Raw genomic sequence first — 24,343 nt, forward strand, 5'->3', positions numbered from 1 at the left:
ACAGAAAGCTGAAAGGGCGGTCACCAAAATTAGGGAGCCTACAGTACATCAAGGAAGGTAACGAGATCCTGTAGAGATATTAGAAATATTTTGGAAATTCTATAAAAGTCTATATAAAGCAGAGAAATATGGAAATCAAGATACAAACAGAAATGTTTATGGAAGAATTAAATATGTGAAGGTTAGAGGGAGATGAGGCGCAATTAACAGTTAGGATAGGAGGAGATGAGAGAAAAATTGTGATGTATAACCAATCTACAGGAAATCTCCAGGAATAGATGGCATTCCTCTGGAAGTTTGGAAGCTAGGAGGGGAAAAAACTGATAAAAATCTGGAAGATTTTGTTTAACCATATTTTAAGAGGAAGAGAATACCAACATCCTGGAAGAAAACAGCGGTAGCTAATACCCAAAGAGGGTAAAAGATCCATCAGATCCAGCTTAATACAGGCCCATTTCAACATTAAACAATGACTATAAAGTGTCCATGTCTATAATGGCTAAAAAAATGGCAAAAGTAATGCCAAAATTGATAGATAAGGACCAATGTGGTTTTGTGGCGGGGAGGCAAACATTTGACCACATTAACAGAACAGTGATAATCCACAGGGAAGCAGAATGTAAGAAAATACCACTGTTGTTGATGGGTTTTGATGCAGAAAAAGCATTTGACAGAGTAAGCTATGACTTCACAAACAGGGCAATGGAAGGATTTGCATTTCCTGAAAAAAATTATAAGGTTGATTAGGAGGATATATGAGGGATTGGAGGCAAAAAACGAAGTAGGTGGGGTCTTCTTTGATTATTATAATAATAATGTACCCACATATGAATTGATTCAGCAATATCCATATTTATGGGTACATGAAAAAAATGAAGTATTTAGGAGAATGGATTAAAATGATTCTGGTGTGGCAGCTAAGGATATGTGGGAAGAGACTAAACAATAGATAACACAAAAACTGAGAAAATGGAAGCTTTGTTATATGGCTATGGATAGTAAGATACAAGTTGTTGAAATGTTTTAGTCCCATTAGTCTTATACACAGGTCAGGCCTATTTTTTATCAACAAGAGAAGTAGTTGTGGATAGCAATTAATAAAGAGCTGAAGGACTATCTGGGAGGGGAAGGAGGCAGCAGTCAAGTGGGATAAGCGGATTCTTAAAGCAGAACAGGGCCGATTGGGATCACACTGTTTGAAAGGGTATTTCAGTGCTACACAGTTAAGGTTTCTATACATAGCACAAGCAGAAAACTATAATTCAATGTGGAAAGGCACGATGATGAAATGGGGGTAAAGCTCAAGAAACAAGGAGAAACTGGGATTTTGGATGCAGGCCTTTAAGGAGAACAATAATCATACAAAATATTATATCTATAAAGCAGCAGAAAGTATCCTAAGAACTAAGCCACCATGGGAATGGAGAAAGGAGATTCTGATGAAAGGGATGATTGCAATTAGGGGTATAGACAATAGGCAAGATGGGGCTGGAATTTATTGGAGAAAACTGGAAAAGGAACCAAGGTATTGCAAATAAATAACTAGAGAGGGAAAGATGATAGAATGGGATGACGCCAAGAATTTATTTGGACTGCAGGTTAGAGATTGCCTTCCCTTATCAAAGATCAATATCAGAGTATAGGCAAAATGAAAGAAATAGAGGTGCCCTAAATGAAAGACCAGCACTGGTAAAGTTTTTAGAAGAATCTATAACAGAAGCTGCCATTAAAAAAAATAATCATTAGTAGAGCATATAAAATACTGCATGGTAACTAATAAGAATCAATCAGAGGAGGTTAGAAAGGTCTGGGAAGAGACTGGATAAGCAATTCACAAACAATGGGAGGATATATTGTATGTCTCCCACATACACAACAAAATCTAGATTTAGGATTTTTGCTTTGAAATGTTTACACAAGATATTTTTATACCCCAAAGTAGACTCCATAGAATTTTTTCTCAGGTAGACAGCAAATATAGGTGTGATGGGGAAGAAAGAGGTAATCAGGAACATATTTTCTGGGAGCATGGTGAGTTGGTGGACTTAAAGATTCCCTGCGGGATGCACTGTCAAAGATGCTGGGTGGGCCAATTGGTGTGTTAGGGAGATGATTCTTCTGAGTTATGATACAGAATCAAAATTGCCTAGACATGCTAAGGCCTTGCTGTGTCTAATTATGGTGGCTGCCAAAAAGCAATTACTAGAAAATGGAAATCGAAATTTAAACCAACCATACTAGAAGCACTGAATATAGTAACAGAGATAAAACTGGAATAGAGACCTTTAGAAAAGGGTAAGAGCAAACTACATAGGAAAAAATGGGAATTGTGGGAACAATACAAGGATGGAATGAGGTTTAAAAGAAGGCAGGACTTGAGAGCTATGTAATGTATGATTGATAATGATTGGGTACATTATAAGTGATGTATAATGTTTGCAGCTGGGAGGGTGTCAGTATGCTTTGTGATGTAAAATGCTTGCAACTATGATTGTGTTGGTATGGTTTGTTTTCATTAATATAAATGTATGATTGCCTGTGTCATAGATAGTGGTTTAATAAAGATTTTTTTTTCTTAAAGGGCAGTAATTGACTAATTTATGTAATGTTACTTTAGTTATATGATATATAGCAATATATGTGAAGTATAATGTTTGTAAACGTGAACTTGTTAATACAGTTTGATTACTTTTATATAATGCAAGTATGCTGGGTCTACTTCACATACCTGAAATACCACATAACCAAAGACTGGATGACTGAGATGAGAACAACAAAACTGCAAATAAATGAATGTCCACACACCCAAATTTTTCCCAAGGTAAGTAACAACTGGGCCAACAAGGGGAGATTTACCCTCTTCCCCACTGTAGTGCAATCCCAGAGGTGGTATATTTAGTTGCTGTGGGGGGCATGCCCCCCCCCCCGAGTAGGTTGTAGATGGTGCGGTGTGTTCTCCATGAGTTTTTGGCCCAGTGGTTACTTACCCTGGGAAAAATCTGGTCTTCGGTTATGTGGTATTTCGGGTATGTGAAGCAGACTCCAGTATGCCTTTGTCACAAGTGATAATTTCATAAAGGTGTTTAAAAAAGTTAATACTGCTAATATTTTAAAAGCATCCCTGAATGTCTCCTATTTCTGGATCTGTTCCCTCATTCTGTTGACATTTGTCTCTTGAGAGCTATTGGTCATTAGTTAATCTATTTGTTTTCAAACCACTTGCAGCTTACAAAACTGGACTATATTCTGAAAATAAATTAACTACAAGACACAGATGTGTGTGAAGTGAAACAATACATTAAGGGGAAAAAAATCAGCCTTGAGTATATTTCTGATAGCAATAGTGCTGGTCATTTTGATTTTGCAGCTCTCACAAAGCTTGCATACTTATAAGTAAAAGGCCCATATCATCTTTCAAATGAATCATGGAGTGGGTTGATATAAGTAGACAAACTGTGTGCATCAGGATCCAGAGTAATATTCACACTTTCTTCAGTTGACCTATATTCCACCACTAATGGCCTACGAAAAATACATCAGTTCTGATCACTCTAACTTCTGCAGAGCTTCTGACTGCAGCTTATGAAGAACAGTCACTCTTATAACCTGAATGCAACCTATAAAGAACAGTCACCCTTGTACCATACAATATATACTCCTGATAGTCATTTAATGCCTGAAATGGTAACAGATCAAGTTATTTGCTACATGGTTGATTTCAGCTGTTTTCCGTATTTCTGTCAACACCAAGCTATGCTAAGGCATGCAAAGTTTTTCTTTGCCAGTGCACTACTCACTGCAAGCGCTTCAAAAAGGGAGATGATAAATACATGCATAAGATTAGCAGTGTTTTCGTACACCATTTTTTAGCAGACCAGGCTAATGATATCAATATAATTGGAACACAGTTATGTATGCAGTTTTTAACAGATACACACAGAACTAAAACAATAGTTTCTTTAGGTAAAATGGCTACATTGAGAACGCCATGAACATTAATACAAAACTGGTAACATCTGTGTTCGCCATGATGCAAGCATGGAATGGCGAAGTCCACAGGGTGATTTAGTATGTCTGTTTTAATGGCACTACATCACAGACACACAGCTCTTTTTGCTTTGAAGAAAGCAATGTCACAATGTTTTGTCCATCTATACCATTCAGATCACCCCTGAGTAGCAGATTTACTTAGCTATGTTAGTGTTGCTCATTTCAGCACAGGACACGACTGGGAGGGATGGAGAAGATCATAGGATCCAGTGTACTGCTGGCTTGCTATGGCAGATTGAAGTTAAAGATTATCCAAACTGAGAAGCTCCTGACATAGCGATGCCTAGAATAAAATGTTTAGTACTTTTTGTTGACTGGCTCATGGAGCTGACTGTGAAATAGAGAGGCCTCCAGGGCTAAAGTAATGCATATTTAGTGCTTCTCACCGTCGATATGGAATACAGAGTTAACACATATGTACTGCAGGGAAGCATGACTTTAAAAACAAATGCAGCTGAAGATGATTCCCTTTCTATCTGCTCTTGGTTCTAAGAGAAACAAATGAGCAACAGTGCTCTAGCCCCAAGGGAAACCTCCTCTGTCAGGGAACAAAGGCCCAAAGGACTCCGTCCCTGAAGTAAAGAAACTAGTTGTCACCCTTTGGGTAATGAAAAGGCTTAAACTCTCAGCCTAGAATGAGAAATTATTAAAGTTTACACTGTGGTTTAGAGGTAGGCTTGATGACTACATGGGGCTGAGAAACTGAAATAGGTTTTCCCACCTATAAGGGACATCATTCTGGGTATGAACCCAAGTTAATGAGACTAAATGCAGAATATTCTGTTTAGCATTCCATAATGCAAAATTACACTGGTGAGAGGAAATGTAGGTGTCTAAGAGGCTCAATACATACTGATAAAAGGACAACAGAATGTGCATTAGGCTAGAGCCAAGATGCTTGAATTTTTCTTCTCTGTCATGAGCATGGGCAGTTACCTCATGAATGGTCACAGACTTGCTTTAATGGTGATAAATGGAAGACAGTTTAAGTAGTAAATCACTGAATGCAAAAACAGGATCCATGAACATTGTGGGTTTTGGGTGCCCCAGTAAAGAATTTGTTAATGGGATTCAGTAAGACTACGATATTTCAGCTCTTAGTAAGGCTAATCAAACTATAGGACTTTAGTCTGTTACAAATATTGAGTAAAATCATGAGAAGTCCTCAGTGTACATAAGATCTCTGCTTATATGGTATGTCACTCAGACAGCTGAAAACATACATAAGACTTTACTGATTTGCATCATTAAACTGCCATGTGCATAATGATGTGCTACTTTTGAGATGACTGATATAAGGGGATGGACACAAAAATGCCAAGGGTAGGGTGGGAGGCAGTATTTAATCTTAAAGGTGATGTGCTTCAATTTTATAAGACAAAAAGTTTGCAAAAGATACAACATTTTAATGTACACAGTCTATGGATCAGCAGTAAAGATACTATATGTGTAAATAGAAATGTTAATTTTTTGTAAGAACATACACATTCATAAATACTGAATGACATTAACAGCATGTTGTTACAAAGGTATATATATTGTTAAAATGTCATGAGATATGCTAGCATCTTAACAAGTACGCTTACCTGTATAATTATTAGTTACTGTACATTTCATTGTACACTTCCTTACTCAAAGAATCAGAATGCCTAAGGCAACTAGACCATGCGAACCATTACTCCTTGCCAGTACACACCCTTAGACATCAAATTTTCTTCATGGAGTGATAAGCAAAGCATACTGGGGAGCAAATTTATGAACATTCATCCAATTGCCTAATTCCTTCTTAAAGGAAAATAGTGCCACACTACTTGATCTGGAAAGGAAATTTGCTCCAAAGAAAGGGTAAGTCATTGTGAAATAAATCTATTTCCCACTGCAATTTATTTGCTGAAGGAGCTTCAGCTCTTTGGTTCTAGTGTTCAGTGCTGTATTTGATTTATGGATAAATAAAGATGCCTTGCTCTCTTAATGGTCCAGAAGATGAGGCACAGATCATCACTAAGGAGTCTATAGAACACAGAATAAAGGGACAAGGCTTCTAGCTTCTCTTGGTAGTTCAGGTCCCTTTTTATTAGTCAATGTTTTCTCCATCAGAGCCCAGTTCATGGCTTAAAATTCTAAAATGATCAACCCACTTAGCTGATTATCAAACAAACTAAAACCTAAGACTAGTGAAAGTTACTAATGACTATAGTAGTGGAGTATTTTTTCTCCCCATTTTCTTGGCAGCTTTGGGCTCACTGAAGAGTACAAGTCAAAGGGATAATTAAAAAGGGTGAAATATAAAATATAACATCCTATAGAATGAGAGAGTCAGGCTAGAAAAAGGGATGCATTTCTTACTTTATGAGTTTAAAAACAGCTGGAAGAGGGAAGGGATGGATCAGCAAGAGGGGTATAGGTGGGCATAGTAAGCGAGCATTTGTGATGAAGGGAAATCCTCATGACTGATGCACCTGAATGCTATGTAGGCAGGCACACTTTCAAATTCTGGATTTAAATGGGAGGGAGTAATGTTTGGATAATCACCTCCCTGTTTAGTCTCCATAAGCCCTCCCGACAGCTCAGATCTAAAAATCAATTCCTTCTAAAAGTGCAAATACCCAATCTAGCAGTTGGATCAATCTCTACTTGTGTACTGTTGCTAAAACTTAGAATTCCTTTCCCAGCTCTATCAAAACTATTTGCAGTCACATATCCTTCAAAAAGTCTTCTTCATCTCTTAGCCCTATGGCAATGTACATGTGGCTACGACTACAGAGCATCTTCCCCCACCTGATCTCATTAACTTTTTTCTCCCCTCTGCTTAACAGTTATGCAACTGTCTTTTACTGTCTTCACTCTACAGTATCCAAAGCAGATGATATATTGTACTTTGTATATTTTGTATATAATGTATACTGCCTTTGTTATTCTAGCTAGAAATTTATGATAAAATTGTACGTCTGCTTTTTTTAAGTCATCTCCCTATGTATGTAGAAAATGTGATTGTATTTAAATTTCTTTTGTATGTGGAGCTTTTCTCCCTGGGCCTCCACTGAAAATGGGTACTTTTTGGCCCAGTGGACCATCCCAAATGCAAATAAATAAAATCATGTTTGCATAACGCACAATTTCCCCTGAACTGAAGCAAAGCAGCTGTAACACAGCAGAAAGGTTTATGATGAAGGATAAGAGAAAATGTATTTAAAATGAGCAATTTTAACACTCATTGTTTTAGACTGGAGAGAACAGTAAGCTCTCTCTTTACATTCTGGAGTTTCCAAGGGGATTGCAGAGTTGATTAAAAAATGCTAATTTATGTAATAAATGTTGACTTGCATGTATGTAGGTGGCATTAATGTGTGTGACGTTGTGAGGTATTGCCAGCTGTATCAGGAGAAGTGGGACAGTGCATGTGTGGCATATGCCAGCATGGCTGGCTGAAGTTTTGTAAATAGTCTTGTGCCATTTGACTGTCATTGATTTGTACAGATGCTTGCATTAAAATGTATTTATAAAAGTTGTTTATGTTAAAAATACTGTAACAATCTTAGAGTTCTGAATGTGTTTTGTGCAAAAGTCAGGTGACTAGATGTGATGTTATTCTATAATCAGTTGAAGGACGGAACTCTGGCAGCAACACTTTGTTTTTGTTTTTCTTTGGAATCCGATATAAAAGATCTATGTCAGTTATCACAGTTCAGTTGAGTCAGTTCCGTTAGTGGGTAGTATCTCATCTTGTGGAAGAGAACATCTCAGCAGCACATCTTGTCTTGCAATACTAAGCGAGTTAATTAGGGACACACTGCACATCTGAATGCACAAATTTCACAGTTCTTCAAAGGGAAATAAAGGAACAATTACAAAAATGATCCTTTATTATCATCCTCATTTGACCCAAAGCCATGATCTAAGCAATTGATATTAGTCTTTGCAATAAGTGAAAGCAGTCACCCAATCCACTATTAGACATGCCCATGTTGTAGTTTCCCTTTTTTTAAGCAACAAATAAAAGCTCAACTCCTCTGGAAAAAGTTGGGTTCCTCGTTATTTTTCCTCCTCTCCATGGATTGCTTTAAAGCCGTTCACCCCACATGAAGATGGCTGCTGTGAGAAGCTCTAAGAAACTCCCTTAACTCTTGCCATATCTTTGCTCCTATAACACATTTTAGAAAACAAACATGTATGCCTGGGAAGACTAAAGTAGTCCTAATCTGCTCCACAAGGAAGAATACACAAAATGAGTACACAGGGCCTAAAAGAGGTAGATCTCAATCCTGCCTTATGGAAGCACTGTTCTTCCAACTGTAATAATGCACTAAAACAAGAAATCTTAGAAAAAAATTGAACCCCATTTGAACGTATTCAAAGAAAGAATGGTACACTCACTGTGAGCTCCTGCTAAACAGTTTTCACTTTTTGAAGTGGATAAGGCATGTAAGGATGGATAATGGTATGGAGCTAGTAGGGACAAATTTATCAAGAGTAAGATAACGAATTTTGGGTGGATACAGTTTCCCCCCTAACAATGGACCGAAATAAGATGCTCCATTCAAATAATATTACACAAATGTAAGCAAAGACAGAAGCATTTTTATAATCATTCTAGGGGAAATCTTAATATCTCACAGAAAACAGCACGTATGTCAATAAACTGAAAGCCTAGGTTGCCAGTTGAGGCAAACACTCTGCTATCTGCCAAGCTTGTGCAGTCTCTGGTGTAAGGAAATACACGATTTTCTTTGAAAATCATGCATTTCCTTAATGTGAGGTTGTACAACCTCAGACATAATACATTTAGGCTTCAGTGATGTGTTTGTGTGTGGGAGGGTGCATTCACTCTCTCCCCCTACACTGGAAGGGTACACATGGGAGTTTAACCTCCCTTCGCCTGCATAACAGTTTAAACTTACAAAACCCTTCAAACAGCTTGAGGAGCCCTGTGGCATATAAATATAAAGCTCATACTGCATCAAAGATTACCTATCTCCGATTAGTGACACAGGTGCTGGAGGAGTCACAAGGGGAGGAATAGGAGTGAGAAGCCAATTTTGGCTCACTTACTCAGGAGGGATAGCCTCATTATGCTGCAGTATGCATCATATCAGCAGGGTCAGCTCCATTTTGCATGACATTCAGTCAGAAGACTTTGCATGCTCATAAGCAAACATGCATCTCTAAGGGGCAGCAATTGAAGAGTTGGCACGGCTGCTGTGGGGGAACTAGAATTACAGCACACTCCACCACAAGCAGTATGACACTGCATCACCATCGTCGATCGCATCTCCATGCAGGTCTTGTATGGGGGTGTGGGGGTGTGGTTGAGCCCAGTAGAGGCTAAGAGATGGGTCCAGTAAACCTGGTGAAACAGGAGGGTAGCTGTTGACAGTTGATGCTCAGCTGTGGGAGGAGAAAAAAATCTTTTAAACAGCTTTGTCTGTTTTGTTGAGTAGGCACTGGTAAGATGCAGTTTGCTATAAGTGTTGCTAGTAACAGCACATGAATCCATTCCAAGCAGCCCTAACAAGCTTAGAATTCATTAGTTCGACATTAGGCTAGCTACAGTTTGCTAATACTGATGAAATATGATGTAGCCTTTTTTTTTTTTGCTAATGCTGAAACAGCTACAATTTATGGACCATTTTCTCAATGTCTTTGTGATTCTGAGTGCAAGAGAGCTACATTTTTAATCTGTGAAATATGTATTTTTTCCTCCTGACACACACACACACACACACACACACACACACACACACACACACACACACACACACACACACACACACACACACATCTTCAAAGCAGTGGATGGCATTAAAAGAGCTGACAAAAACATTCCTGAGAATAACTGCATCACTGATGTGATGTACTACTTTTATACGACAGTAGGCAAAACTAGGTACGACAAAAAAAGGCCCCTAGCAAACAGCAGTCTAATTCTGATTATACACTGGACAGCATATTCAACAGTATCTAGGCAGACATTAATGTACATGTTTGGAAGATATATGCAATCTACACAACTAAATTGTTATGTTACCAACAGTCCCCCTTGTGAAGAGAGAAATCACAGGAGTAATATTCTGTAAGTGTCCATTTCCTTCCATTCGGACATGACGACTAAGTCACTGGGTAACTGCACATTCACTCGTTACCAGATACTTGCTTTATTCTATTGAAGATCATGGGGGAGAGGACCTGGCCTGTCACTGCGTTTAAAGCACAGAACTAATCCTCGACATGATGCCCATTTGTCACAGGATGGACACACACACATTCCCTTATGGGCCAGTATGGAATATCAAAATACCCTTAGGAATGCGTTTCAGGGAACCAGACAGGTAATCGACCTTGATTTGTCCAACTGACAATCCTGCAAATACATTTCACTGTAACAGACTGTCAGCAAACATTGGCTATGTACATTTGCTATACGATTTTATTGGAAATTTGGTACATATAAGTTGGCTGGTGTTGATATCTCCACCTACATGAGAGGTGCACAGCGGCTTAGCTCTATCACTGAATACAGCTTATTCTGATGCTTACTGAAAGTGGATTTTAGTGAAGTGTATTCACAGTATTTGCAATTGGAGATTTTTCCTTCAGGCAGTTTTCATGAATCTATTTTCGGGATGCATTTGGAAACCAGAGCACCCATAGAAATATGATGGAATACAAACTGTACAGAAACAGCACAGCAGAGAAACAAGAAAAACAATAAGAGGTTTTAATGCTAACCACTGCACCACCAGCTACAGTTGAAGGAAAATATGATTTTCAGTGATGTATATAACTTTATACTATTATCCACCAACAAGAAATTCTAAGTAAACAAAGATGTTTACCTTAAATAAATCTTTTAAACGATGAGGCTGCTCATTGTAATAGGCTAACTGCTGCAAAGCAGTTAACATATAAAGTTACAAAGAGCAGACAAACATTCTGTTTTCATTTTCTTGAATGTGGTGATGTAACATTAAATAATGAGAGCTCATTTAGGTTTGTCATCTCCCTTATCTGATCACATTATACTATCACTTCCAGGATCCACTACAACAAAACAGAAATCATACACCTAATTTCAAAATGAGGCACCATACGTACCAGGGTATACATTTTAATTACTGAATACATTTTTGCAGTTATGTACATTATTTTTGGATTACTTTGCTCAGCCGTATTTCAAAGTGAAGCACTCTAGATACAGTGATGTATGATAATTAAGTTGGGGCTACAGAAGCCGACAGAATATAGCAGATAAATATTGAAAGCTAACCATAAAACACACAATGTTTCTAGTTCAGTTATTAACTTACAGCAGCAGAAGTTTTCCCTTCTTTGTTTTAGCCTTATTCAAAATAACTTTTTTTTTTTTTTTTGAAGTGGAGGTTTGGAGGCTGGGGTTGAGGGGTGCAGGTAAATCAGTAAAATACAACGTTAGTGATACTAAGATGTGATATGAGATACTTTGGGGGTAATCAATGAACAATAAGCCTAAGATAAAGCAATAGGCAGACATCTAGGAAATTTCAGATGCATTTTCAGGGCCAGTTACTCACATCTCAAAGAATATTTTAAGTGGCAAATAGTTAAACACAGTGCAACCATACTGACCTGGTGTTTGCTGTTCAAAAGAAATTATGAATATTTACAAGCAATCAGTTACAAAGAAAATCATGATAACCAAAAATATTTGTAAATATAAAGCAGAAAATGCAAAGCAATGAGGCTAAAGAGACTTTTATTAAAATCATATGAAAAATTATGCCCCCACATCTTCCTTAACTGTTTCACTTGGTGTTTGAAATACCCGGAGGGTGAATGATTAATACTTAAAGCTTGAGCGCTTTACCAGTATTTATTTATACAAATATGAATATTAAGGTCAAGATGACTTGTTTGATGTACAGAAGATAAAACAAAAGTTCAAAACTCCAATTTAACTTTAGCTTCAGCGGGAAAAACAAGACAATTATTGTTTCTTTAGTTATATTAGAGACAGCCTGTATGCAATGAGAGATGCAAGCTTCTTACATATACAACTTCCCCAGTAAGAAACAGCACACAAATTTGTACCAATATTAAAAAAAGGATACTTCCCTGCTCTCTCCACTCCAACTCTGTAATCTGTATAGCTCTTGTTAGGATGGAAATTGAAGATAAAAAGCAGACTTCCCCGCTCAAAAGTGATGACCTTGTCTTCTTCATGCTTAGCACTCACATAACCCTAAAGAGAATTTGTAGGACATTATAACAAGACTTGCTTCAAGACAACTCTGTACAGATGAGCTCCTAATAAAGCAACCACAAATGATAGCCACATGCAAGTAACACAGTTCCTTTCATAACAGATCACAAAATATTAAGATCTATATGCATTTACAATTATTGTTTTATATTATATCAGATATAGCTTGAATTTAATCCATACAAACCTCAAATCATTCATAAAGCTGAAAAGAAAACGCATACCCAGTTGGTAATGTAAATGTTAAGACTCTAGGAGGCACATGAGTCATGAAAGTTCTCACCATGACTGGGGGGGGGGGGTATATACTGATGAACATAAATCTGACCCTAATGATAGAATATATCCAATACAGATGATTATAACTGGGTCTATTATCATAACCAGGATGCCTTTTCTGTGTATATTTACTGTTAAATTGCATTTTTTCTAATTCCATAGACCCCCCCCCATTTCCCGCCTTTTTCTAAACTGGAATAGTCCGGATCCCAGATTTGCCAGTTTCAGGACTTTATATTGCGTTTCTGAGTAGTCCAGACCTTGCTGTGGTAGAGGGAAGTCTTTCTGCACATCAGTGGTAAGCATTAAGCAGCCTTTCGCAAGAGGTGTACTTACCAGTTCTGAAATTGTAGCTTATTGGCTGTTTTGGGCTGATTTCTATTCCTTTCAACTTTCTGACTTAAAAACCCATGTCTACATGGGTTTGCGCTAGTTTTATCTCACAGGATCCTGTTTGGGCATCCCGCAGACTACTACAGCACCAGAAATGAGTAAGAGAGACTTTTTGCTGATCTAAGCATCTTTTTGGCTTGTTCTTGACTGTTTTTGCTGACCGCACTTTAAAAGCCGTTTTTAGTGTGGTTCTGTTATTTCTGCTGCATTTTACTGTTAAATCATTTGTACTGTGTGTGCACTTTGAATTCTGCTTAAACTTAATAATTTAAACTGCATTTACTGTTGTAGGCATCACATTCAAGTGCAACAGCCTTTTCTGTGCATATTTACTGTTAAAATTGCATTTTTTCTAATTCCACAAAACAAAACAAACAAAAAAAAAAAACAAAAAAACAAACCCCAAAAAAAAATATCTGCTTTGCTCATTTCCTGTCTTTTCCTATACTAGAATAGTCCGGATCCCAGATTTGCTGGTTTCAGGACTTTATCTTCCGCTCCTGAGTTGTCCTGACCTTGCTGTGGCAGAGGGAAGTCTTTCTGCTTATCAGTGGCAGTGGTAAGTATTGAGCAACCTATCTGTTGCAAGAGAAGTGATTACCAGTGCTGAAATTGTAGCGTATTTGCTCTTTTGGGCTGATTTCTATCCCTTTCAACTTTCAGACTTAAAAACCCATGTTTGTGCATCGCTGCTTAGCTAGGGTTAAACTATTCCTAGGCCATAAAGTCTGCTCTTCAATTTTTCCCTTAGAACTAGCCAGTTTTTAGTACTCAAACCTGCTCCTTCGAGCTCAGCACTTGTTCAGAACTCGTTGTAGCACTAAAACAAGTTACAAATTACTACTGCACTCAACCTTCCTCAGCCTACAGGAAAACAGTTTTTTGTATGTCTAGAGGAAAACAGTTTTTTAGTACCTACTCAGGCATATCCAAGGGTCAGCTCCCAGTGTTTTCTTCTGTCTGCCTGATGAATCTGGGCATCTTGGGCTAATGTAGCAATTGCCTCATGTACACAGACAACCCTCTCCTCCTACCACCCAACACTACAACCTGTGAAAGATGCACTTACATAGCCAAACTGGAAGCAAAGCTCTCTCCAACCAAGACTGGACTAGACAGTCAAGAGAAGGTAATCATTCCACACTCAACACACAGTTCCACTAATCCTACACCACCAAAACCCACACACAGAAACACAAAAACATTTACAGAGGCTCTCAATAATAATTTGCCCAAGCAACAGACACCTCCAAAGCAGAAATGCAAGCAACCTCCACCCACTAACACAAACCAAAGGACACACAGCCCACAAACTCAGTGTGCCACTCAACCACTACCCATAAGGCAAAATAAAGTACCCAACACGCTAGCGATCAGTGACTCTATAGTCAGGCACACAGATGTCCCTCTCACCAGGCTAAACAAGGAGAAAGTTGCTGTCAGCTACCTGTCGGGGGCCAAGATCCGCCACATAATGCACACACTCAGGTCACTCCACACAAAGTACAAATATGACTGCCATTGTCCATGTTGGTGTGAACGACCTGAGATGTACCTCCCTGGACTATCATGAGATATGGAAGAGCTCTCCGATCTTGTAGTCCAGGCAGGTATGACCCTAGCCCTGCGTACCATCCTGCTATTGCCAAGAATGATACCACAGTACAAGGACAACATCATTGACTTCAAAAATTGGCTAAGTTTCCAGTGTCATTCGAAGGGGATTCAGCCTCTGTTTGCCTGGGAAGACATGGTCGACAGACCACGATGCTTCGCTAGAGATGGCCTGCACCTGTCGCCCTTGGGATTTCAGATACTGACCAAGGCTCTTGCCGCCCCTATAGTGCCTTTTTCAGGCAAGGTTCAAATGCAAATTTATCACCATAACATGTACAGGCAACCAAAAACTGAGGGTAATGCTACTCAGTGCTAGAAGTCTAAACCTCAAAATGCACTCGCTCGAGCCACTCCTTAGAATGGACAACATCGATATCTGTGCAGCGACTGAGACCTGGTTCAAAGGCTCCAGAGAGCACCCCTTCATTACCAGGCTATAATTCTTACCACACCTTTTAGCCATCTAACCTGGACCGAAAAGTACAGTTTTGTACCTACCATAAATGTAGATGTTCGAAGATCCACATTGCTGCAGTCCTAACACTTGGGTAGTCCGCTGTCCCTCGGTCGGCCCGAATATCAGAGTATAAGGCTGACGTCGGTCAAGGCGCATTTGACTGACATCAGAACGTCAGGGTACAAATGCGCATGACCGACGCCATATCCTCAGTCTTTTCTTGCCCCAGATGTCAGAAGACCCTAAAAAGAAAGGTCAAAACCCATAGACAACAACCAAACAATCAACCAACCTAACACTAAAAATATGTACAATATTAACAACATATACAATATACCTCAGATTGATAACCCAGCCCACACAACCGCCTCAAACTACAGAGGGGAAGGAGGGAGGGTAAATTGGACTGCAGCAATGTGGATCTTCGAACATCTACATTTATGGTAGGTACAAAACTGTACTATGTTCTTCATCTCACATTGCTGCAGTCCTAACACTTGGGTAGAATCCCAAAGCAGAGGTAAGGGAGGATGGCTAAACTATAATGAAGCAGGAGCTGCCAAAATGCCCTGCAAAACAGCAGTGGCAAAACCAGCCCTGGATTTAGAGTACAGTGGAAGGTGGTAATGCCTAGAGAAAGTATGCACTGAACACCAAGTAGCTGCCTCCAAAATATCCTTAGTTGCCACCCCCCTCAAAAAAGCTGTTGAAGTGGCAGTAGCCCTAGTGGAATGAGGCCTAATCCCAGCTGGAATCTCTTTGCCATGATGGGAATAACAGAAAGCAATGCAAAACCCAATCCACTTAGAAATAGTTTGTTTTGACATGGCCTTGCCCTGAGAACACAAAGCAAAAGAAACTAATAACTGCTGAGATTGCCTGAACCCTTTAGTTCTGTCCAAGTAATATCGCAACTGCCTGTGTACATCTAAAGTGTGCAAAATCTTTTCCCCTTTATTTTGGGGATTTGCATAAAAAGTAGGCAAATGAATAGTTTGGTTTAAAGCCACACTAGAAACCACTTTAGGCATAAATGAAGGATTAGTACGTAAAGATACCCTATCCTTATGGAAAATTAAGAAAGGCTCAACTGCCATAAGGGCCTGCAATTCAGAAACCCTTCTTGCAGAGGTAATGGCCAACAAAAAAGCAGTCTTCCATGACAAATTTCAACTCAGCAGTAGCCGCAGGCTCAAAAGGTTGTAGAGTGAGTTTCTCCAACACAAAATTGAGATCCCAAGCAGGAGTAGGAGCTCTTCGTGGGGGTCTTATATTCTTTGCCCCTCTAAGAAATTGCTTGAACAAAGGATGAGAAAACAATGGTGGGTCACAGTCGTAGTGAGCTGAAATTGCTGCAGCATGAATCTTAATAGAAGAGAAGGACAAACCTTTGTCCAATAACTCAGTAAGATATTGAAGAGCCACACTTAAATTAGGCTCAGAAACATCCAAATCCTTTGCTGCACTCCAAAACAAAAATCTCTTCCATTTATCTGCGTACACTTTCCTTGTACTAGGCCTTCTAGCTTCCAAAATCACATTCAAAACTTGTTGTGGAAGATGAGACCCTCTATGGTTCAAAACAGAATATGCCAGGCTGTTAGGTGAAGAGTGAAGTTTGACATTGAGCAAATGACTGTCCTCCTGGGACAACAGGTGTGGAATCAAAGGCAAAGGCCATGGAGGCTTCCGTACTAGACTTCTCAGTAATGGGTACCAGTGCTGTCGAGGCCAATCTGGAGCTATCAAAATCATCCTTGGCTTGTCCTGTCTGACCTTCAGAAGTACCTTTGGGAGGAGAGGCAGAGGTGGAAAGGCATACACATGAAGATTTTTCCAACTGAAAGAAAGAGCATCCACTTTCCAAGCTGTGGGATGAAACCTCTTCGTGCAAAACTTTGGCAGCTGGTGGTTTAGTGGAGAAGCGAACAGATCTATGTCTGGAGTTCCACATGACACTGTCAATTTCTGAAATACATGAAGATCCAGTTTCCACTCGTGGGGATCCATGATTTGTCTGCTTAACACATCTGCTAAGGAGTTCTGTGCTTCCGGCAGAAACCTTGCCTGAAGATTTAGTTGTAAACTGAGAGCAATTTCCCACAAAATCATTGCTTGCCTGCATAGAGGATAAGAATGTGTTCCCCCTTGCTTGTTGATGTACCACATGACAGTTGTGTTGTCTGTTAGAATCAACACCTGCCCTGGAAGAAGTAAATCCTTGAAAGCTATCAATGCAAACTGGACTGCTAACATCTCCTTCAAGTTGATATGTAGATGCTGTAGTCTGACAGGCCACTTGTCTTGTATCCACTTTCCATTTAGATGAGCTCCCCAAGCTTTGTCTGAGGCATCTGTCGTTAAAATCTGACTCACCTCTGGCCGGGTCACAGAGAGTCCCTTGTTTAGGTGACATTCCTGAGCCCACCACAAAAATTCCTTTTGAATGCAAGGTATTATTTGAATGACAGTGTCCAGATCCTGGCAGTGCTGTGTCCATACATTTTTGAGATACCATTGCAGCTTCCTCATATGCAGTTTGGCATTGGGAAGCACCAGAATACAAGATGCCATGAACCCTAAGGCTTGAAGGACTGTCCTTGCAGTCAGCCCGGACTGAAGAGATAGTTGATGGAAGTAAAGGGAAAGATTCTTTTGTTTGTCCGGGGTTAAAAAGGCCATCTGGGATGCTGTATTCAGTCTTACACCCAGAAAGCACATGTCTTGAGAGGGTACTAGACTGGACTTTATTTCGTTCACAGAATACCCCAGGCATCTTAGCACTGCTATCACATAATCCAAATGATGAAGAAGCTCGTCCCTTCCTTGAGCCAGAATCAGGCAATCGTCCAAATAAGGATAGATTTGTATCCCTTTAGCCTGAAGAAAGCTATCACTGGAGCCAGAACTTTCGTGAATACTCTGGGCGCAGTAGATAAGCCAAAGGGCAATGCAGAGAACTGATAGTGAGAAGACCCAGTCCGAAAACGCAGATACTTCCTGCAACTTAGTCTGATAGGAACATGGAGGTAAGCCTCCTTGAGATCCAAAGTTACCATCCAGTGATCCTTGCCCAGTAGAGGTAAAAGCTGTTGTAACGTCAACATTTTGAACTTGGGAATGTCCAGATAAGTGTTGAGGATAGATAAATCCAAAATTGGTCTCCACGTGTTCCCCTTTTTTGGTACTAGGAACAGGCGAGAGTAAAATCCTAGGCTCCTTTCTGGCATAGGAACCGGCTGTATGACCCCTATTTGGAGTAACAGAGAAATTTGCTTGTGAGCCTCTATTCTTTGTTGAGGAGGAATGTCTGGCATGCCTTTGAAAGGAGGCAAGGTATGGAAATAAAACCTGTAATCGTGGTGTATGATATCCAATACCCATCTGTCTTGGGTAATTATACTCCAATTTTCTTTGAAAAGTGCCAACCTTCCTCCCAAAGGTGCTGCCAGGCGAGAAGGTTCTGGCAGCTGAAAAGGTAGGTCATTGGGTCTGTTTACGAAAGGACTGACCCCTGCCCTCACCCGAAGACTGTACAGGAGAACTCCCTGTTCTAGGCCTGAAAGAGCCCTGACCTCTGCCCCTGCCACGTCTAGATCTACCCCTAGACTGGGAATCATAAGAAGGATACGTCCACCCCTTAGTAGGCCAATTTCTACTAAACTTTGGAGGCTGAACCTGCAAAAAATCTTTAACAGTCTGCATAGACTTAGCCTTGTCTTCCATTTTCTTTAAAACTGCTTCAACAGGAGAACCAAACAAGACATCAGATTGTAAAGGAGCATCCAAAATCCTTGTTTTAACATGGTCAGATAAATTTTGATCCCTCAGCCAGGCATGCCTGCGAAGAACTGACCCAGTGGCAGCCACCCTAGACGAGGCCTGTACAGCATCAAAACCACATTGCAAAGAATGCTTACCCACCTGTTCAGAAACATGCACTAAATCTTGTAACTCTTTACAATCAATACCTTCCGCCAGAGCATCAACCTTAGACTTCAATTGTGAAAGGAGATAATTCTGATATTTCAACATGTGAAACTGGCAATTCAAAGCTCTCATGGCAAGAGTGGAAGAAGTATAAACTTTCTTTCCCCATCTATCCAAGGCCCTGGCCTCTTTATCTGCAGGAACCGGATTCTTGACAACAGAAGCCTTAACACCCTTAGGCCCCTGGCTAACAGTTTCTGGGTCTGCCCTAGGACTCTTAAAAGATACTTATGAGCTTCAGGCACCCTGTAATACCTATCTGGTTTAACAGGCAGGAGGCAAAGAATCAGGATTAAGAGAGGCCTCTGCAAACACATCTTCCACCACATTCAGAACAGGAGGTATAGCCAAAGGCCTATGCTGGGGTAAAACAAAAATTCCCTAAGCCTTTTCCTGGAATCAGAGAAGTCCTGACCTTCCCATTTAAAATGCTCTCTCATGGAATGAAGAGTCTCTGAAAAGAAAAATCCTCAGGAGGAGAAGCAGAAGGAGTAGAATCATCCACATCAGAATCAGAATAAGGAGAATACTCCTGCAAGTCTTCAGCAAGACTCAGACACATCCGAAGCCTGCTCATAATCCCCAACACTGGTTCCATCCTAGGCCTCTTATCAGGAGGGGGCATAGAGCCTCTAATTAAAGTAATTAAATCTTCTGCCATTTTAAGCATGTGCTTCTTGGGCACAGAACCTGAAGAACTAGGAGTGACACCCACAGAAGCTAAACTAGACCTGCCTCTAGGAGAAGCCTTGGAAACAGAAAGAGAGGGCCTAGACACCTTAGGAAGGGAGGGGAGTACAGTTATCTGAGAAGCCCCTGCAGCCTGACCTGCCTCCTGGGAGGCCACATCCTGTAAAATCAAAGTTTCTCCCTGGGACTCCAGAGAGGCCTCCGTCGGAACCACCGGTTCCACTGACGTCTCTAAAGAACCGGCGTCCGGTTCGGACGACTCCTCAAACCTAGGTTTGACTGCCTTGTCTTTGCGCTTCTTTGAGGAAGCCGGCGTCGGAGCATCCGACAGCATTTTGTAATTGCACCGCTTCCCAAAGACTAACCTGGCACAATCTAACCTTCGCTTAATAGTGCGTTTATTGAACCTAGCACAAAAGCGACACCCAACAACGTCGTGCTCAGGTCCCAAACAAGGTATACACAAATTATGGTAATCCCTATGCGGTATCTGTTTCCCACAAGAAATACAGTTATTCACTTTTTCTGACATCCGGTAAACCACTGAGGCAAGAAAAAAACAAAATATTCCCCAGCAGGGTACTTAACCAACTCTGACTTCGGTCTGAAACTCCGAATTCGAAAAATTTCAGAACGCCGAACGGCACTTGCAACACTGCTTCTGCATCGGACCATGCGGCAAAAAAGACTGAGGATATGGCGTCGGTCATGCGCATTTGTACCCTGACGTTCTGATGTCAGTCAAATGCGCCTTGACCGACGTCAGCATTATACTCTGATATTCGGGCCGACCGAGGGACAGCGGACTACCCAAGTGTTAGGACTGCAGCAATGTGAGATGAAGAACATCACTAAAGGCGGAGGTGTGTCCATATTCATTACGGATATCCACATATCCAGGCTAATTACGCAGCATAATGCATCAGAGATTATCCAAGTGCAACTCTGGGCAAAACTGCAATCCAAGTTGTAGCCTGCTACAGATCCCCCACCATGCCCCAGAATTCCCACTTCTCCTTTCTTGATATACTGGAAAATATTACGGTCCAAACAAACACCCTAATAATGGGTGATTTCAACTACCCCACCATTAACTGGGAAAACTACTCATGTACCAACTCCTTTGCTCAATGTTTTCTGGAATTCATAAATTCCAATGCCCTGGATCAACTTATCCACACCCTCACCAGGGGCAATAATATCCTAGACCTAGTCATTACCAACATGAGCGACCAGTGTTCAACACCGGAGGTCAACTCCTCATTGGTCAGATCCGACCATAAGTTAATCACCCTAGATATCCACACCCCGCCTCCACCCCCCATTAAGGAAACCACCGTAAAAAATATCTCCAAAGCCAACTTCATGCTTAAGACAGAAGTGGCAAACTTCATGACACCCATGCAGGTGGACAATACAGTCAACTGCCAAATTACTACACAAATGCACTCTAAGCACTTACACGAGTGCATGGATCGAGCTATCCCTAACAGAACCAGAACGCTACCCTCCAAAATAAAAAAGGAAGCCAATCTGGTGGTCCCTTGCCATAAACAAACTCTACAGCAGAAGAAAGAAGCTGCTGCAAGAGTGTAAAATCCCACGATTGGAGGAGCTCCCTAGTCAGCCTCAGTAAGAAGCTGAGATCCCTCATAAAATCCTCCAAAGCTAGTTACGAAAACAAAATCACCACTGATTCTAAGGTAAACTACAAAGCATTTTATAGCAATGTCAAGAATCTGAATGACAACACCCAGATCTGCTCTGAGTTACAGCACAATGGCACGAAATTTACAGAACCAACTGATATTGCCAACATCCTGGCAGATAGGGTCAGTGCTAACTCTACCCCCCCCCCCCCCACCCTGGAAGAATGCAGAGTCCCTGTAAACATAACTAAGCAGGTAAAAACCACACACTAACGCCAAGAACATAACATCCATGGGACCCGGACAGCATCTCAGGCTGCATTTTACACAAACTCCAGAATGAACTGGCTCCCCACACAAGTACCATGTTCAATCATAGCCTCACCTCAGGCTTTGTGCCCACTGAATGGCGCACAGCAATGGTTATACCACTCCACAAAGGGGGAACCACCACAGACCCCAGAAACTATCGCCCTACAAGTCTGACGAGCCTGGTCTGCAAGGCCATGGAACGAATCATCATGGAACTTATAAACAAAGACATTGGTAACCTCCAAACTCTGGACCCCACCTAGTTTGGGTTTGTAAAAGGCAGATCATGTCTCCTAAACCTGATTGCAATCACCAAAGTCGTACAAGTGGGTAAGGAGGTTCACACAGCCTATCTTGACCTCGCCAGGGCTTTTGACACCATCCTCTACTCTGGAATTATATATAAACTCACTATACTGGGTATAAATTCTTACATCACAAGATGGGTTGCCAACTGTCTCACTGACCGAACCCACACCGTGAAAGCTGCAGACTCCAAATCTGACTTCAAACTAGTGACAAGTGGAGTACCACAGGGTTCAGTCCTGGGTCCTCTCCTGTTTGGTATCTACTTCTCTGAAGTACAGGGGAACACAGAACATCTCTGGTTAACGAAGTTCACAGATGACTGCAAACTATGAGCCATAATCGAATCCTCAAACGACGTGGACATCCTACAAAAGGGCCTCACAGACAGATGCCTGATGTCAGAGCCATGGCCTCAAGCTCAATGCCAAAAAATGCATAGTCACCCCTTTGGTAAAAACTGTGCCCATGAACTACCACATAGGCGGCAGTCTACTTAACACCGAAAGTGTGACAAGACACCTTGGGACCCAGGTAGACAGTAGTCTCTACTTTGATGATCACATCGCCACAGTGGTCAGGAAATCCTTCTGCATGGCACACCTCATTACAAAAGGATTCTCATCCAGGAAAAAAAAGAGGTCACTGTTCTCCTCGACTCGTCACTCATTAGACCCATTATAGAGTACAAAGCCCCTTTTTGTATATACCTCACAAGACATCTGCAACAACTTGAAAGGACGCAGAAATACCTCACAAAGAGGATTACTGGCCTCAAACAGTTGCCCTATGGTGACAGTTTAAAAAAACTCCATCATTACTCAGTCGCATATCCCCTACTCCGAGGTGATCTCTGCCTAACATACAAAGCTATGTCCAACCCAGAGCTGCTGGACATGTTCCACCTAAAGAAATCTCAGTCCCTCCGAGCTTCACGCTCTAAGGACTTAAACCTGGTCACCACAATAAATAGAACATGCTGGAGGGATAGATTCCTGTCCCAGAGACTTCCCATACTTTGGAACAAGCTACCCATCTATATCAAACAGAGCTCCTCATTAGCACTCAAGAAAAATTTTGATGAGTGGATGGGAAACAAGAAGTTATGTACTCGCCATAACATTCAATGTATGTAGTCCATCTTGCCTCACATTCTTACCCATGGGTTCGGAGCCGAATGTCGGCTCCGACTCGGCCAAAACTTTTCTAGCTCAAAGTCTTTCTATTGACTGGGCTAAGATGGTATCCCATGCTGCACTGCTCTATATCCCCAGATCTAGTTTGCTGCGAACACCAGCACTCATTCTTCATGCATAACACCCAAGGAAAGGAAGAACAAACCAAGAATGAAGGGAGCTCTGAAACCAGACCTAACCTACAGATCCCTCCAGGAAGGGGGAAGGAGGGGGGCATAAGAAAGAATGTGACACGAGATGGACTATATACATCGAACGTTATGGTGAGTACATAACTTCTTGATGTTATGTAGTCCAATCTCGCCTACATTCTTACCCGTGGGACAGCGCCCCTAGCACCTGAATCCTGGGAGGCTCAGTGGAAAATACTCCTGAGCACTGTGGAACCAAAGGAAGACCTGCCCATAGATACCACATCCAATTTGTAATGAGTAACAAAGGTGTGAGGAGATGCCCAAGTAGCCGCAACACAAATATCATCCATAGAGAATCTGGCCTGATAGGCTGTAGATGTAGATACAGACCGAGTAGAGTGAGCCTTAACCGGAAACAGTAAATCCTTACCCCCTGAGGAATAAAAGGAAATACAGCTGGTGATCCACCCGGACAGTGTGACTTTGGAAACAGGAGACCCCATTCTGTTTTCTGAAAAGGAAACAAGCAATTGATCAGATTTTCTGAGGTTTTTCGTTCTGTGCAGATAAAAATGTAGTTGTCTGTGTACATCCAATTGATGGAATTTGAATTCTGCCTTGTTTGAGAACTCGGGGAAAAAACACTGGCAATTCAATGGATTGATTAAGGTTACTGATGGATGCCACTTTGGGAAGAAAGGAGGAGTTTGGTCTAAGAGAAACCCTGTCTTTATGAAAACACAAGTATGGACGTTTGATTGACAGAGCTTGAATCTCTGAAATGCGTCTGGCTGACGTGATGGCTACTAAAAAGACAGTCTTCCAGGTCAAGAATTTTAAATCACAAGTAGCTGCAGGTTCAAAGGGGGATGAAGTAAGAGCCTGTAGAACAAAGTTTAAATCCCAAGGCATGACAGGTTCCGATACCGGAGGACGAAGTAACAGAGTGCCCTTCAGGAAGGCCTTACAGAGTCTATGAGCCATCAGACTAGGCTCATTTGCGACATGAAAGGTAGAGAGCGCCGGTAACTGGG

General features: G+C 41.0%; 1 protein-coding gene across 1 annotated transcript in view; it reads right to left on the reverse strand.

The window, feature by feature from the left end:
• GBE1 (1,4-alpha-glucan branching enzyme 1) overlaps positions 1 to 24,343 on the reverse strand; it is a 1,706,938-nt gene that overhangs the window by 227,553 nt on the left and 1,455,042 nt on the right. The window contains exon 11 of the mRNA XM_044071842.1: positions 12,135 to 12,265. Coding sequence (XP_043927777.1) covers positions 12,135 to 12,265 — 131 coding nt within the window. The remainder of the gene's footprint in view (positions 1 to 12,134; positions 12,266 to 24,343) is intronic.

The sequence above is a fragment of the Protopterus annectens genome, chromosome 5.part0, assembly GCF_019279795.1.
Source record: "Protopterus annectens isolate FY-2018-M chromosome 5.part0, PAN1.0, whole genome shotgun sequence".
Lineage (NCBI taxonomy): Eukaryota > Metazoa > Chordata > Ceratodontiformes > Protopteridae > Protopterus > Protopterus annectens.